Genomic DNA, 16,230 nt, shown 5'->3' with positions numbered 1-16,230 from the left:
GGCTGCTAAGTCCAGGGGTGGAGCCTGGATCAGGCGCTATGGGAGGGCTTGCCTAAAGTGACCACTTAGGCTCTCTCTAGTCCTCAACTCTTGGATACCTGCCTGGAAGTTGGGCGACCTGCATCCAGTGACCTTGTAGGGCACAGGGAGCCCAGAGCACTCTCCCACCCCAGGGCCTTTTTCCCTATTTGTTCCTCCCTGGTTGCTTCTGCCCCGCCCCTTAAGGCCCTAAACTTCCTGGGCCGGAACTGTTTGGCTTTTTCCTGCCCCAGCTGAGGGTGTGGGTGGCTTTTGACCTTAAGAGAGGAAAAAATGGAGCCCAAGAGGGCAGCGCCCGGGCTACCCAGCCAGGCCTCTCCAGTGGGCGCGGGATCAGCGGCCGAGCTCGTGTACCATCTAGCGGGGGCTCTGGGCACCGAGCTACAGGAACTGGCACGCCGTTTCGGACCCGACGCGGCGGCTGGGCTGGTGCCACTAGTAGTGCGGGCGCTGGAGCTCTTGGAGAAGGCCGCCGTGGGGCCGGCTCCGGACTCGGTGAGTCACCGGCTCCTCCTTTGACCCCCGGGAGCCGGCAGGCCGAACCCTGAGACCCCCGGCTCCCCCAGCTGCAGGTGTCCGCACAGCAGGCCGAAGTGGAGCTGCGGCGGCTGCGCGAGGAGAACCAACGCCTCCGCGAGGAGCTAGGCTCCGGGCCGCAGGGTGAGTGACGGTCCCACCGGAGCAGTGCGAGCTGGGGGCAGCCGGGGCCTGCGTACCCCAGAGACCCGTGGTGTTCAAAACACCTCTTCCTCAGGGGAGCGCGCGCTGCTCCGCCAACTCAAGGAGGTGACAGACAGACAGCGGGATGAGCTTCGGGCACACAACCGAGATCTGCTGCGCCGAAGCCAAGAGACTGAGGCGGTGAGGGCGGGGCCAGACTGGAGCGCGAAGTGGGGCGGGGCCGCTGCGGCCTTCGGAGCCCCGCCCCCTAGCTCTCTCGCTCCACCCCCCAGCTCCAGGAACAGCTCCAGCGCCTCCTGCTGGTCAACTCTGAGCTGCGGCACAAGCTGGCTGCTGTGCAGACCCAATTGAGGGCGGCCCAGGACCGGGAGAGGGAGCGCCAGATAGCTCGGGATGGCTCTCGCCAGCTGGCTAAAGAACAGAGCTTGGAGCCTGATGCGCCAACCCCAGATGACCCGGTAAGAGCCAGAGCGGAGTCAAAATACATCACAGAGCTCACAGCATTCAGCAGTTGGTGACCCAGCCTAGGTTTGCCCGGCATGGTTGTGCCATGCAGTATAGAAGGTACCCAAGAAGTTGGAAGGCAGCAACAGCAGTTGTCTGCCACCTATGTGGCAACAACCTTGTCCTCTAAGTTTTCCTAGCAGACACTTCCCCTAATATTATCGTGAGCGCTGGGACTTCGGGGAGAGCTAAGAGAACTGCTCTCTGACTATTCCTGACCTTGCACAGGTGGATACTCAGAAACAGCCAGGGAACCCTCCAGAAGCTGTCCAGTGTGGATTCAGCAGGGAAGAGCTTGAACAGATCCTTCAGGAGCGGAATGAGCTCAAAGCCAACGTATTCTTGCTCAAGGAGGAGTTGGAGTACTTCCAGCGGTGAGGGACTGGAGGCCAGGACGCCTGTTCCTGGTTGCCCCACCTTATTTTTTTGGACCATTTTTAGATGAGCACTGACAATTGCCGGTGTCCAGCTCAGGCACTGGGAAGAAGTAACTTCCATAGTCCCTGCCCTCCTGGAACCTCATTCAGACAGGGCAGCACCAGGGCTCACCAAGCTGAAGCAGCAGGCCTTGTCCTTGGGAGGGGCATCTAAGCTCAGACCGGAGGTGTTGGCAGTAGAGCTTTCACGGGTTTCCAGGGGAAACTGTACTTGATTTTTTAATTTTTTTTATTTTTTTGGTTTTTCGAGTTCTCTGTGTGGCCCTGGCTGTCCTGGAAATCACTCTGTAGACCAGGCTGGCCTCGAACTCAGAAATCTGCCTGCCTCTGCCTCCCAAGTGCTGGGATCGCAGGCGTGCGCCACCATGCCCAGTTTGAAACCGTACTTGACACCTCCTGTTAGCAGTCCCACATTCTTCCCTTCCCTCTTCCCTAGAGAGCTGCTCACAGATCACCGTGTCCCTGGGCTTCTGCTTGAAGCCATGAAGGTGGCAGTCAAGAAACAGAGGAGGAAGATCAAGGCCAAGATGTTGGGGACACCGGAAGAAGCAGAGAGCAGGTAAGATCCTGCCTCTGTGCCCTCCAAACGAACCCCTTGGCCTACTGCAGTTCTCCTGTGCCCAATGATGCTGCGCCTCACTAACCCTGTGTCCAGCTGCCGTCCTATCCTCTGGTACCCACTGCTCCCACTGCCCTGGCTGCTCTGCCTCCTGCTGAAGAAACAGTCGGTGCTCCTTCTCCAGACTCATGTTTCCTTCCTTGGCTGGATCTCTTGACTAAAGGATGCTGTGCAGCCTTGTGAGGGGCTGTTGTCTGCCTGGCTATAAAGCGTCCTTGATCCCCTCAGCGTCCCCTCTCCAGCCCTGTGGTCACTCCATCCTCCCCTGATGTTCCTGAAAGTTCTTCAGGAGGCTCCACATGAGCTGGACTCACAGTATCCCCTAGGCCCTGATATACAGCCCTTGCATTTCTTCTTTTTTTTAAGCCCCCACCTCTTTGCCCCACTAGCTCTGGGCCCACACTTGCATTTCTTTAACCTAGTGATGATGAGGATGGCTCGTGGCTACTGCTCTCCAATGACAAGGAGGATGTTCCCCTAGTACCTGGGTCCAGAATCCAGAATTTGTATGTTGGAGGAGGGGAGGGAGGGAGGGGAAGGAGGGGCCTGCCTGGCACTTCTCCACCCTTCCTTTCTGTTCCACTGCCTTTCATGCTGTTCTAAGATCTGTCTTCCTTCCTGTTTCTCTGCCCTACATGCCTTCAGTTCCCTGTGACCTGTGCTGTCCTCTTTCCTCCAAGACCCCCCTTTCACCTTTCCCGACCCTCAGCCTGTGCCCTTGACATCTCTGCCCCCCTGGCTTGTCTTCCAGCTTTGGCTTATGGTATCGGGGTGAGACTGAGGCCCCCGAAGCTGAAACCAGCAACCCAGCGCCCAGCAGGCTACAGGAAGGAGAAGAGGCCTCACAGCAACCCCGCCTGCAACCTGTGACCAGCCTTCCAGCCCCCAACTCCTGACCAGTCCTCTGCTTCCAATGAACATCTTGGCCTGAGGGCTTCAGCTATGCAGGAGGCTTAAGTCTGGGTTCCAGCTAACTGTGCGTGGATGTGTGAGCTCAAATGAGGATGAGTCCTGCCCCCCGCCCCCCACTCCCCAGCCTGTGCTAGGTGTGGTGGGACTTCAGCCTGTCTCCCTTTCTTGACATCTCTGTACCACACTTCAGAGCTAGAGGTAAAGCTATCTCTGGTCTCTGCCTTTCCCCATCGTGAGCCAGAGGGCTGCCTGCCTGCCTGCCTCCCTGGGGCTGTGTTGGTGACCAGTGCAATAAATACCCATAATACCCTAAAAAGGCTCTCAGTCTGTCTGTTGGTGGCCCATGTTACCTCCCAGCCCTGCCAGGAACAGAGCATGGTGAGGTTCCTTTAGAAGGTCTCCTCGGCCGGCTCCTCACCGAGGATGAGGAAGGTCTCTTTATTTGGGGGGTATGGCTCCTACCCCCACCCCATTCCTTTCCCTGTCTCCAGTGTTTAGGAAACCTGTCGCTTCGATCTTTTGGCCTCCTCATGAAATCCACTCCATTTTCACTATCCATCACCCTGTTTTTACTTTTGATTCTGTGTGCTAAGCTGCCTGCCCTCTCAGGGAGGTGCCTCATAGCAGCCCGCCCTCTATCCTGGCTTCCTCAGGAAAAGCCTTGGGAGGAAGCAGGGAGGGGGTTGGGAGCTGTGGGGACCAGATCAAGCCAGGCCTTCCTACTATGCGGGCCGCCATGGGGCTAGGGCTGGTGTCCTCACTGTTGCTGCTCTGGGCTCGGGTGACCCGGGGATCCACGCTCGACCCAGCTGGTCAGCACGTCTGTACAGGCAGCAGGTGGGTCTTGTAGGAGTCTAACTGGTATGGTGGCTAACTAGTGTTGGGTCATTTTGGAAAATAAAGAGGTGGGTGGGGGAGGGTCATGGACCTCAAGAAGGGGACTTTGAGAGGCAGCCTGTCAGATGATAGACGGTCACATAGAGAGTGGGAAGGTCATGGAAGGGAAAAAGAAGGGTTGGGGACATGGATACTGTGACTCATGGCCTGTGACACCGGGCTAGATTTCCTCAGTGGAGCTAGGGAAGACTTGCACGTTTCAGCCAGCATCAGTGACCCACACTACCGGGCTGTGCTGCCCCATTTCTACCCCACAGCCCCTCTGAGCTCCAGTGCTGTCCTGGCTGGAGGCAGAAAGATCAAGAATGCACCATCCGTGAGTAGCCAGGACAGTCCCCTAGCCAAGGAATAGGAAGGATGTGACCCAATGACAACCTTTCTACCCTAGCCCCCCTCCCGAGCCCTGGAAGCAGTGTCCACCCTGTGACACATTACTCCTGTCCAGCACTAAGGATGGCTTTGAAGGGAGCAGAACCCCAGAAGTGGGTGAGAGGACCAGGGGTGCCCCTTACTTGTTTGTCCTCCAGTCCTTTCAAGCCCGGGTGGGGTGTTTTCCAGCCATCTGTGAGGGGCCTGATGTCTGCAGGAAGGACGAGGTGTGTGTGAAGCCCGGCCTCTGTCGGTGTAAGCCTGGATTCTTCGGAGCCCAGTGCAGCTCCCGTGAGTTCTAAGGACCGGGTGACATTTCTGGGCAGAACTGGGTAAAGGGCAGGACGTAGGCAAGGGAAGTAGAGATGTGAGAATAGAATGGTAAGGTCAAAATTACCCAAGCTCTGCTTAGAAAATGGCCTCAGAAATGAGAAGTCGGGGCTGGAGAGATGGCTCAGTGGTTAAGAGCACTGACTGCTCTTCCGAAGGTCCTGAGTTCAAATCCCAGCAACCACATGGTGGCTCACAACCATCCATAATGAGATCTGACACTCTTCTGGAGTGACTGAAGACAGCTACAGAGTATCTACATATAATAAATAAATAAATAAATAAATCTTTTAAGAAAAGAAAAATAGCCAGGCAGTGGTGGCGCATGCCTGTAGTCCCAGCACTCTGGGAGGCAGAGGCAGGCGCATTTCTGAGTTCGAGGCCAGCCTGGTCTACAGAGTGAGTTCCATGACAGCCAGGGCTACACAGAGAAACCCTGTCTCGAAAAAACCAAAATCCAAAAAAAGAAACATAAATGAGAAGTGATCCTGGAAATGACCCTGGGTTTGAACCGGCAGCTAGAAAACCCTGCTCACCCAGCATCACTTTTAGCTTCTCAGTAAAGACAAACAAAGAGATGCCGAGGGCGTGGACCTGTGAGTCTCCACTAACTGTACCTCATACTTGAAGGGCAGGTAGAGGGAGGTGCCTGGATCTAGGCTCTCAAGGGGGAGAGTGGCAGGCACCAAGAATCCCTGGGTTGGAAGGTGACATAGGTACTTCCCTGCCACCCTGGTAGGCATCTTCTACCTAAAATTCAGATGCCAGTGATGGCCAAGGACAGGGGGACACCTTATCAGGGAGAGGGAAGGGACATGAATGACATCCCGTCCACCTGTGACCCTGGGCACATCGCTGTCAAACTCAAGATCTGTGTTTCGGGATGTGAAACGGAAGCTCGGCCAAGACCGAGGGCTTTGTATTCTGAATCTGGGGCCGGAAATGAGCTGAGTCCCAGGACAGGCTGCCAGATGTTCTCAGGGTCTGTCCTTGGCTCTTGAAGAGCAAGCCTGTGTCCTCTTCCTTGAGGAAAGGTCAGGGCAAGGACCTGTACGCAGCTCTGAACCCGATTATCTCCCATTCCTAACCTAACAGGCTGTCCAGGCCAGTACTGGGGCCATGACTGCCGCGAGACCTGCCCTTGCCATCCACGTGGCCAGTGCGAACCGGCCACCGGTGTGTGCCAGTGCCAGCCCAACTACTGGGGCAAGCTCTGTGAGTACTCCTGCACCTGCGGCCCCCACGGACAGTGTGACCCAAAGACGGGCTTGTGCCGCTGCGACCCCGGCTGGTGGACACCCATGTGTAATCGCCAATGCCAGTGCAACTCAGGGGCACGCTGTGACCAGGCCACTGGAGCCTGCATATGCCCGATGGGCAGGTGGGGCCGCCGTTGCAGCTTCAGCTGCAACTGCCACACCTCGCCCTGCATGCAGAACTCTGGCCGCTGCACATGCCTGCAGGGCTGGTGGGGTCCGGAGTGTAGTCGTAAGTGCCAGTGTGTGCGAGGCCAATGCAGCGCTACTTCCGGCCACTGCTCCTGCCCTCCTGGCTTCCATGGAGTCCGCTGTGAGCTGCCTTGCAACCCTGGCCACTATGGGGCGCAGTGCAGAGAAAGGTGAGCCAGCAACAGGGTAAGGGCTGGGCAAGAGATAAGACAGGTGTGCAGAGGGGGTATCTCAGGCAATCTCCAAGATGTATACAAGGCAAGGGTGAAAGAAAAAAAATAAAAAACACGCCCCTGCATCTCCATCTGCTTGAGCCTACTACTCCCAGCTCATCAATGTTAAAAAGTACAAACCTCTGGCTGGAGAGAGCGCTGTAGTTAAGACTTCTTTGTGCTGCTCTTTAAGAGGGCATGAGTGTGCTGGGCAGTGGTGGCACACACTTTTAATCCCAGCACTTGGGAGACAGAGGCAGGCAGATTTCTGAGTTTGAGGCCAGCCTGGTCTACAGCGTGAGTTCCAGGACAGCTGGAGATACACAGAGAAATCCTGTCTTGGGGGGGAAAAAGTGTATGTGTGTGTGTGTGTGTGTGTGTGTCCCCTGTGATCCCAGCACTCAAGAGGCTGAAGCAAGAGATTCCCTGTAAGGCTGCAGGTTCCTAGCCTGGTTTACATAGCATGTCCAAGTCAGCCAGCACTAGGTAAGTGAGACTTTCCAAAGAGAAAATCAATAACAAAACTTGCTGTCCCTCTGTGTTAGCATATGGAAGGCAGAAGAGGCTTAAGGATCACGCGTTAGACGTCGGCCTGTGCCACGCACTGAGGGAGCAAGGCTGTGTGTAGGAGCAGTAGTAACAAGGCAGGCTGGAGGCAGGAGGATCATCTTTGGCAACACAGCAGATCTGAGGCTAGCCTAGGCTACATGAAGACACTGTCAATGATTCTCCTCCCACAAAGTGGTGACAAACTCTATTTAGAACAAAGAATGGGTCTGGGGATACTGATGAGTAGTGGAGATCTGGCCCGGCATGCACTAAGCCCTAGGTTCGGTTTCCAACACCAAAAAGGTCAGGGAGCAAAATGTAGAGCATGACATTATATCCCCTAATTCATAGTGAGGATTGGAAACAACCAGAATCAAAATGGAAGCAGACAACACAGACTCCGCCTTTCCTAGGAACCAATGAGAATGTACTGCAGTCCTTTTCTTTGTTTCCTTCCTTCCTTCCTTCCTTCCTTCCTTCCTTCCTTCCTTCCTTTCTTTTGTTTGGCTTGGTTTGGTTTGGTTTGGTTTTGGTTTAGGTTCCAATCTCTTTGTCGCTCACGCTGACCTCAAACTCCTAATCCTCCTGCCTCAACCTCCCAAGCCCATGAACCACAGCAGCCAGCTCCTCCCCACTTCTTTCTTTGATATTTTTTGAGCCAGGGTCTCACTCTGTAGCTCAGACAGTCATGGGACTCACTCTATAACCCAGGCAATCTTCCCTCCTCTGCTTCCTGAGAGCTGGGATTTCAGGTCCAAGCTACAACTCCCAGCTTGTAATAAATGCCACATGCACACACACACACACACACACACACACACACACACCACCTCCAATGCTAGTCAGAATCAGACAAACTGATTTTTTTTTTTAGGACAAGGTCTTTTTGTGTGTCTCAGGCCACTGTTCACTTTGCAGAGGTCTCCCTGCCTCTGCCTCTGTCTGGAATGATGGAATTGTGAACGTGGGCCATCATACCCAGCTCAGCTAAGCTGATTTTAGGATTACCCTTTCTCCCTGATAATGGATCCCAGATGATTAAGTATCAGCAGAGAGGAATCAAGTTCCTATTAGCATCACTGGAAAATCAAGATGAGTTAATCCTGAAACTATCTATTGTGATAAAATGATTTCTATATAGCCGGGTGAGGTGGTGCCCGCCTGTAATCCCAGCACTTAGGAGGCAGAGGCAGGTGGATTTCTGAGTTTGAGGCCAGCCTGGTCTACAGAGTGAGTGAGTTCCAGGACAGCCAGGGCTACACAGAGAAACCCTGTCTCAAAAAAAACAAAATCAAAAAAAAAAAAAAAAAAAAAAAAAAAAAAAGCTGTACCATGCGTGTGTGTGTGTGTGTGTGTGTGTGTGTGTTCAAGAAGAGTGAGTCTGTAGACTTTTTTGTCATAGTTAAACTACTATACCCTTAAAATTAAATAACAAAAGAAAAGGGTCTCTGTATGTTACCCATGCTAGTCTCAAACTCTTTGCTCAAGTGACTCTCCTCTCGTAGCCCCCTGAGCAGTTTCTTCTGTGACATGTGTCTGCCCCCAGCCACTCAGTCCTAACCCCAGAGATTGTGTGGCATAGGAAACAGCAGAGAAGGGAGGGCGAGAGGGCGGTGTGGGAGGGAAGCGAGGGGTGGATTGGAGGTGACATGGCTGCTCTGGCTGAGCTGGTGGCTCCCTCCCGGGATCCATTGTGAACCCAGGGAAGGATGAGTCACAGAACAGGGAGTCGGGCGTGGGCTAGAAACCTGTGATTCCCTTAGAGATCCAACCTTTCGGGTGTACAACACAGAGAAACTGAGGCTTCAGCCTGAGTGGTCCATCAGGGACCCAGATTTCTCTAGTACTTCAGGCCTAACAATGTGGGCCGTTCTCAGTCTACCCCCTCCCATGATCCCTTTCTCTTGTCAGCTGTGGCCACTGTGAGCCGAATGCCACATGCTCTCCAGTCACGGGCAACTGTGAGTCCTGCAAGCCCGGCTGGAATGGGACTCAGTGCAAGCAGCCGTGCCCTCCGGGCACCTTTGGTGAGAGGTGCACTGGGCAGTGCCCCCGCTGCCGGCTTGGGGATCCCTGTCAAGCGGAAACTGGGCACTGCCAGCACTGCGACCCTGGTTGGCTGGGGCCCAGGTGAGGGAGGGGCTACCTTGCTCCGAACACATTTTTCTCCTCTACCCCTCCTCTCAGCTGTTCTTTCTGAGAGGAAAGAGAGGACCACCACTTCCACACAGTTCACATTCAGTCAGCTCAGGCATTGCCTCCTGGCCGGGCTGAGAGGAAGAGGGGTTCTGAGGGGGCTCTGGGAAGAGCATACATCTAGTTGTCTCCTCCCTAGTTCTTTCCTTCCCCCTCAGGGACCTGTAGTTTGTCACCCAGTTGGGTTTGGCTCCAACTTTGCTACAGGGAAATGGCCCTTTTGGGACCCCGTGTCCAGGAAGATAGGAGAGGTTGTAGGACCTTCCTGCCCTCCCAATTCTGAGTCCTGCATCTCTCGTGTAACCTCAGGTGTGAGAACCCTTGTCCGCTTGGTACCTTTGGGAAGGACTGTAGCTCTACCTGCCCCACCTGTGTTCAGGGGACTTGCAATGCAGTGACTGGAGAATGTATCTGCAGTGCTGGTTACTGGGGGACCAGGTAAGCACTAGGCCTTGGGGACACGGGATTATGAGAGATGAGGTCAGCCCTCTGTGTAATGTTTCTCAAATTTCCCTCACTAAGCCTCTCCACTTCCCAAAAAAACCTTTCTCCCACCCTGTAATAAAGATGTTAGTTTTCCTGTGTGGGATGGCATCTTCTGAGGAAACTCAGAGGTTAATCTAAAAGGACTAAAAAAATAAACAAAACTTTTTAAAAGGAAAGAAAAAATAAAAAAAATTTAAAGAAAAAGAAAAATATCAGGAGGAAAGAAAAGGAGTTGGTGCCTTATCAGATGAAGATTTGCTTAGGGGTGGGACCCGGATCCCACTGATGTGGCTCTAGTTCTTCAGGTATCTAGCAGTCAGCACTCCAGGAAGGAGTCTTATCTAAAGAACAGCTCATAGGGTCAGGTGGAGGAGACCTGGATTTTGTTTGTTTGTTTGTTTTTTCAAGACAGGGTTGTTTCTCTGTGTAGCCCTGGCTGTCCTGGAACTCACTCTGTAGACCAGGCTGGCCTCGAACTCAGAAATCCACCTGCCTCTGCCTCCCAAGTGCTGGGATTAAAGGCGTGCGCCACCACTGCCTGGCTAGAGGAGACCCATTTTACAAAGAAAGGGATGGAGGCCCAGGGAGGTAGGCCCAGGGCTGGCTGGATACAAGGCACCTTGCTTCTCCCTCGTTAAGGCTGAGGGATGAGGGCTGTCACCCAAAGTCTCTACCTTGAAGCACTCTCAACATTACGGGGCCACTTAGGATGGGTCTTAGGAACAGTCTCCAGAAGTCTACACTTTTACTCTCTGTGGTGCCTTTAGCCTGCCTTTCATGTGCTGTACCCCTAGCTGCAACAGTTCCTGCCCATCTGGCTTCCACGGAAACAACTGCTCCATCCCCTGCCAATGCCCAGAGGGGCTCTGCCACCCTGTGTCTGGGGCCTGCCAGCTGGGTAAGTGGGGGGAACATGGAGGGACATTTGGTCATTTCTGTGGGCTACAGGAATCTCGGCTGTAGGGAAGGATTGGGGACACTCCAGGATCCTCAAAGGACCGTCACCCATGTTCTAGGCCGCTATGGTAAAAGCGCTCTCATTGTGGGCATCCTGGTCCCTCTGCTGCTCCTCCTCATGGGCATCGTCTGCTGTGCCTACTGCTGCTCTGCTACCCGCCTGGACCCCAAGGGCAGGTAAACGCTGCTGGCCATTGCGCATGTTCCTTTGGGGGTGGGGAAGGGCTGAACTTGTCACTCTTCAGGTAGTGACACAGACTAAAGCCTGCAACTACTTGTCTTCCTGACAAGGAAGTGTCTGAGTCACATAAATATGAACAGGGGACTGGGTGGCAGGGGACTGGGTGCAGCAGAAGGCTGAGCTCGTGACATCGCTGCAAGGGCTGGGACAGAGGAGAATCCACACAGCTCAGCAGAGAAGGGAAGAGACTGGATTTCAAGCCATCAAGAAAGAGAGGGACAGAGAAGTCGGAGCTGTGGTTTTGCAGAGAGCACAGCCTGAGGAATAGATTGTGGAGGGGGGGCCGGTGAAGCTCAGGAGAATGTGCTCTTTTTCACATCTCTTGATCTGTGGACACACTACATGGTGGAAGTCTGAAACAGGGAGTGTGGTGATGAGAGGGTTCATTTCTTCTATTTACAAAGACGCTGATGCTCATGGTGTCTCAGCTGCTCTGGGCTCACACAGAGGCCCTCCTGGCTTTTTGGATTCTCTGCCCAGTGTTCTTTCTCCTCCATCATGCTAGGGATGAGAGCCAGGGCTTGCTCATGCTAAGTAAGTGCTCTGCGACTGAGCTCACCTGATTCTTGTTTGTTTGCTTGCTTTGTGATAAAATACCTCACTATGTAGCTCAGGCTGTCATGAAGTGGATATCTTCATGCCTCAGCCAAGTGCTCAGACTCAGCCAAGAGAATGCTAGGAGTCTGGGAATGTGCCACCATACTAGACCCCGATCCTTCTGTGACTTAGATTTTGGACTCCCTGATTTAGATTTTATTCTGTCATCAATGTGCAGGGCCATCTAAATAGATAGTCACCTGGCACATCCTGTCAGCCTGACATGGGTTCCCTTAGGTCTTGTACACTGACCGCCCTCTCTTTGCCGCCCTCTCAGGCCTGAGAGAAATGGAGCTGCCTTTTTCAGAATGAAGCAGCAGGTGTGGGGAGCCCTCACCAGCCTGGGCTCGGCACTACCCTGTGGCTCCCTCAGTAACTACAAGCTACCCTGGGTGACAGGTAAGTGGGCACTGGGGCTCAGGGTCAGTCTAGGGCTAAGGTGGGACAAAGCTTCCCAGGAGGCCCCACGCCTGACCCACAACCCCTGCAGTCTCTCACCACGATCCGGAGGTCCCCTTCAACCACAGCTTCATCGAGCCGCCCTCTGCTGGCTGGGCCTCTGAGGACTCCTTCTCTTCTGATCCCGACTCTGGAGAAGAGGACGAAGCTCATACCTACTTCTTGCCACCTCGAGAAGGTAGCCCGAGCAGCTTGCTCAGCTGGGGAAGCCATGCCCACCGCGGTGGCACCCGGGAAGCCGTGCCCACCGCGGTGGCACCTTCCCCGTTCCTTTGGCAGATGTCTGTCTGTGTTTGTTTTCCACCACTTGCTGTTTCTGGCTCTGAGAGCGGCAAGGTCACAACACAGGAGCAGCCTGGCCTCACCAAGCTTGTAGTGAGCAGTAAAAAGGCTAACGCCGTGCTGGGTACAGTGGCACATGCCTTTAATCCTGGCGTTTGGGAGGCAGAGGCAGGTGGGTCTTTATGAGTTGGAGTTCGAGGCCAGCTTGGTCTACAGAGTGAGCTCCAGGAGAGCCAGGAGTAAAGAGGCCCCGTTTCAAAATAGATAGATAAATAGACAGACAGACAGATAGAGATATAAAAAGATATGTCACCTGACAATAGAGGACAGAATGGGTCATCATTGCTAAAATTCCTTCCCAAGGGACACACAGCAACCTCTACTCCTTCTTCTAAAATGAAGGTCCCAACACCAAACAGAGGTACATTGTCACCAAAGCTCATTCTGGGAACCAATGAGTTTATTAGATCTTCATATAGAGCATTTTCAGGGTACAGGTGCTCCTCCCTGCAACAGCCCATTCTAGGCCTTTAGCCATAGGGATGTGAGCTTAGCCAGCCACTCGGTGGAGCCCTCTTCTCTTGTAAAATTCTGCAGCTTATCTGTTCTAGCCTCTCCCCAGAGGCCTCCTGCAATTAAGGTAGAGTTGTATGCAACAGGTGATGGGGAGGGCTAGGGACTCAGCTAAGTGTCTCTTTACCCATCCCTCCTTGAGGGCGTGTAAACAGTCGGCAAACCCAGCTGGGATAATCTTTTTCCAAGTGCACAGGTGAACTCTCCAACATGGCTTGGCTCAGAGGACAGCCACAACCATCATGCTTTAGTGGGGCATGCAAATCAAAAGAAGGGCTCAGAAGCTACTCATGCCTGGGGTAACTAGAATTAAGGAATGTGTCTGTTAGTCACAGCTGTGTTTAGCCGAATCAGTAGGAACTGGCCACGCGAAAATTAGGCAGCAGTGGTGGTGTTTTGGATAAAATGCAGTATGCAGTGGTTCAAAGCAAGGAGGGGCAAAGAGAAAAGAGCAAAGGAGAGGTGTCTACTCCACCAGCCTCTCCCCTGCCTTACTCTTCCCTGCCACATCTTGAGGCATCTGGGAAGATTCTGCACCCCGGGTAGAAGATTAGAGCAGTGTACCCCGCTGGAGCTCCTCTGTTTTCTCCCCTGCCAGAGACGGTCCCTATGGCCCAAGAAGAATCACCAGAAGCCAGCCTTCCTGGAAGCCCCTTCCCTCCCCCTGAAGATGCCTCCACACCGTTCCCCATCCCACGCACGTCCAGCCTGGCTAGGGCCAAGAGGCCATCCGTCTCCTTTGCTGAAGGCACTAAGTTTGCACCACAGAATGGCCGAAGCTCTGGAGATCTCTCCAGCCCCATACGAAAACCCAAGAGATTCTCCAGAGGTGCTCAGCCACGTCCTGAAGGGCAGGAGGCTGAGGAGTCTCCAGGCCCAGAGCAAGCAAACCCAGAGGAGGATGCTCCTACAGCTGCAAGCTCTGGAGATGCTGCCACTAGTCACGGCCAACTTCCACCTGGTAGCCGGACGGTGGCCGAGTGTGTGGAAACCACCGATGGAGGCATCCAGGAGAGCCCGGGGTCTGTGGCCACTATTTATATGCTGGCAGGGACACCCCAGAAACCTGAGGGCCCTGTCTGGTCTGTCTTTCGTCGTTTGGGAAACAACCAGAAAGATCAGGCGGCCCCCAAGGTGAAGAGTGCCATCCCAAAGCCTTTGCGCCGATCTCTGGGTCGGAACCAGGCCAGCTCTGGGCTGTCCCAGGGCTCTGGCTCAGCTCCAGCTGCCGTGCTCTCCGGGGCCATGGAGTCCACCACAGTTAGGCCAGAGGAAGCATCTAGACGTCCGGGAGATGGCACTGAGAGCTTAGGGACCGTGCAGGAGCCAGACGCCGGAAGCAGTTCCCCGGAACCGGGTTCCCAGAAGCAGGCCGAAGAGAAGGAGCAGGAGGAGCCCCTGTATGAGAATGTTGTGCCCATGTCAGTGCCGCCACAGCACTGAGGACCTTGAGTTGGGTGAGTGGGATGGCTGTGGCCAGGGATGCAGGGGTCGGGCTTTGTGCCTGGACAAGATGCCAAAGCTGTGACAGACTAAACAGAAACTCTGCTCTGGAAGAGGCAAGGGTTAGAGGCCAGCTGGCTGTGGGTCTGGCCCTGGCGGTGTCCCCAGGTGGGACTGGAAGGCCTGAGCGGAGGCCCTATGTAGCCAGGTCAGAGGAAGGAGGAGCTGGGCACAGGGCTTTCCTGCCGTTGTCCTGGATCCCGTCCCAAGATCATTCTTTCCGTCACTCCAAAACATTTTTTTTCTGAAATGGAAAACAACCTAAATGTTGGAAGATAAAGATTGATTGAACAAATATTTCTTTTAGAATATTTATTAATTTGTTTGAGGGGAGGGCATGTACGACAGGACCTGCATGTGCCGGTCAGTGACCAATTCTCAGTGGTTCCTTCATCACCTCATGAATCTGGAGCTGGCACTCGGGTCTGTGACCTAAGTGCTTCTGACCACTGGGCCATCTCGCTAGCCTTTGTTTTTTGAGGCAGGGTCTCTTTTACAGCCAAAGCTGTTCTCAGACGTGCGCTGTGAGAATGCCGTGAGTTTACATCTCTTGTCGCTGCTACTTCCCCCGTGCTGGCTCGAGCCACCTGAGCGGTCTGTTTTCCTAGGGCTTCGTGCCTGGCTAGGCAAGCACGCTACCATCTGAGCCTCACATCAGCTGGGCTGAACAATGAGGAGCACCGACCGCTCCTCGGTGGGCAAGAGCACTGGCCGCTCTTCCAGAGGAGCTGGGTTTGGTTCCCAGCCATCCTGGCCTCCTGAGGACATCAGGCATGAAGTTGCTTATAGAACACTCATGCATGTAAAACACACATACATATGAAATACATTTAAAGACTTAAGAACTTGGCATGCGAGAGTATAAAGTCACTAAGAGGTTGGGGAGCGCAGCGCGGGCAGCTCCTGCTCTCACTACCTAACACCTGCTCTTCTGTTTCCTACGCCCTCACCCCAACTTTACTTTACTTTTTTTTTCTTTGTTGTTTTTTGGATTTGGTTTTTTCGAGACAGGGTTTCTCTGTATAGCCCTGGCTGTCCTGGAACTCACTCTGTAGACCAGGCTGGCCTCAAACTCAGAAATCTACCTGCCTCTGCCTCCCAGAGTGCTGGGATTACAGGCGTGCACCACCACCGCCCCGGGCTCTTAATTTTTTTTTTAATGCCAGGCAGTGGTGGTTCATGCCTTTGATCCTAACACTTGGGAGGCAGAGGCAGGCAGATCTCTTGAGTTTTGAGGCCAGCTTGGTCTACAGAGCAAATTCCAGGACAGCCAGGGCTACCCTGTCTCAAAAATAAAATAAGCCGGGCGGTGGTGGCGCACGCCTGTAATCCCAGCACTTGGGAGGCAGAGGCAGGCGGATTTCTGAGTTCGAGGCCAGCCTGGTCTACAAAGTGAGTTCCAGGACAGCCAGGACTACACAGAGAAACCCTGTCTCGAAAAAACCAAAAAAATAAAAAAAAATAAAAAATAAAATAAAATAAAATAAAATAAAATAAAATAATCCCAGCACTCTAGGAGGCAGAGGCAGGCGGATTTCTGAATTCGAGTCCAGCCTGGTCTACAGAGTGAGTTCCAGGACAGCCAGGGCTATACAGAGAAACCCTGTCTCGAAAAAAACAAAATCCAAAAAAAAACAAAAAACAACAAAAAAAACCCCCAAAAAACCAAAAAAACAAAAAACCACCACCAACAACTACAACAACAAAACTTATAAGCCCAGCCAACCAACCAAGCTAACTAAAAAGATCATTTGCTGCTTTTTGAGGAGGACAAGTTTGCTTCTCATCTTGGCAACTCAGCCTGGTAACTCTAGTTCTGGGTGACCTAGTGCCCTCTTCTGGCCTCCATGGATAATGTATGCTATGGCACATGTTACATTTAGCTAAAAAAACAAAAACAAAAACAAAAACAAACAAAAAAAAACCGCTTGTGGGGTAG

At 53.5% G+C, this 16,230-nt stretch overlaps 2 protein-coding genes across 3 annotated transcripts; both read left to right on the top strand.

The window, feature by feature from the left end:
• Positions 1–239: 239 nt before the first annotated feature.
• Rilp (Rab interacting lysosomal protein) lies at positions 240–3,506 on the top strand. 2 transcript variants are annotated; one of them, XM_052196457.1, is made up of 8 exons: positions 246–534; positions 606–699; positions 794–900; positions 993–1,178; positions 1,453–1,598; positions 2,098–2,220; positions 2,703–2,786; positions 3,032–3,504. In XM_052196457.1, the coding sequence occupies exons 1-8, from the start codon at positions 313–315 to the stop codon at positions 3,174–3,176; spliced, it is 1,107 nt and encodes a 368-aa protein (XP_052052417.1). In that variant the 5' UTR covers positions 246–312; the 3' UTR covers positions 3,177–3,504. The 2 variants fall into 2 exon arrangements, with proteins under 2 accessions (XP_052052418.1, XP_052052417.1); XM_052196458.1 differs by lacking the exon at positions 2,703–2,786 and having other exon boundaries at positions 240–534; positions 3,032–3,506.
• A 325-nt stretch (positions 3,507–3,831) lies between these two features.
• Scarf1 (scavenger receptor class F member 1) lies at positions 3,832–14,586 on the top strand. Its single transcript, XM_052196455.1, has 11 exons — positions 3,832–4,029; positions 4,347–4,405; positions 4,648–4,749; positions 5,884–6,406; positions 8,909–9,127; positions 9,503–9,631; positions 10,474–10,577; positions 10,696–10,813; positions 11,752–11,873; positions 11,965–12,111; positions 13,387–14,586. The coding sequence occupies exons 1-11, from the start codon at positions 3,917–3,919 to the stop codon at positions 14,229–14,231; spliced, it is 2,481 nt and encodes an 826-aa protein (XP_052052415.1). The 5' UTR covers positions 3,832–3,916; the 3' UTR covers positions 14,232–14,586.
• The last annotated feature ends 1,644 nt before the right edge of the window (positions 14,587–16,230 follow it).

The sequence above is a fragment of the Apodemus sylvaticus genome, chromosome 10, assembly GCF_947179515.1.
Source record: "Apodemus sylvaticus chromosome 10, mApoSyl1.1, whole genome shotgun sequence".
Classification (NCBI taxonomy): domain Eukaryota; kingdom Metazoa; phylum Chordata; class Mammalia; order Rodentia; family Muridae; genus Apodemus; species Apodemus sylvaticus.
Note: the sequence above shows the minus strand (reverse complement) of the source record. Positions and strands in the feature narration are given on the sequence as shown.

Bases quoted from the DNA above. Each gene is read 5' to 3' on its own strand.
- Rilp (XM_052196457.1), top strand. From the start codon at position 313: ATGGAGCCCAAGAGGGCAGCGCCCGGGCTACCCAGCCAGGCCTCTCCA. The intron at 535-605 runs GTGAGTCACCGG...CGGCTCCCCCAG, and splicing joins TGGGGCCGGCTCCGGACTCG to CTGCAGGTGTCCGCACAGCA. The intron at 2,787-3,031 runs GTATGTTGGAGG...CTTGTCTTCCAG, and splicing joins GGGTCCAGAATCCAGAATTT to CTTTGGCTTATGGTATCGGG.
- Scarf1 (XM_052196455.1), top strand. From the start codon at position 3,917: ATGCGGGCCGCCATGGGGCTAGGGCTGGTGTCCTCACTGTTGCTGCTC. The intron at 4,030-4,346 runs GTGGGTCTTGTA...TCTACCCCACAG, and splicing joins CACGTCTGTACAGGCAGCAG to CCCCTCTGAGCTCCAGTGCT. The intron at 10,814-11,751 runs GTAAACGCTGCT...CCGCCCTCTCAG, and splicing joins CGCCTGGACCCCAAGGGCAG to GCCTGAGAGAAATGGAGCTG.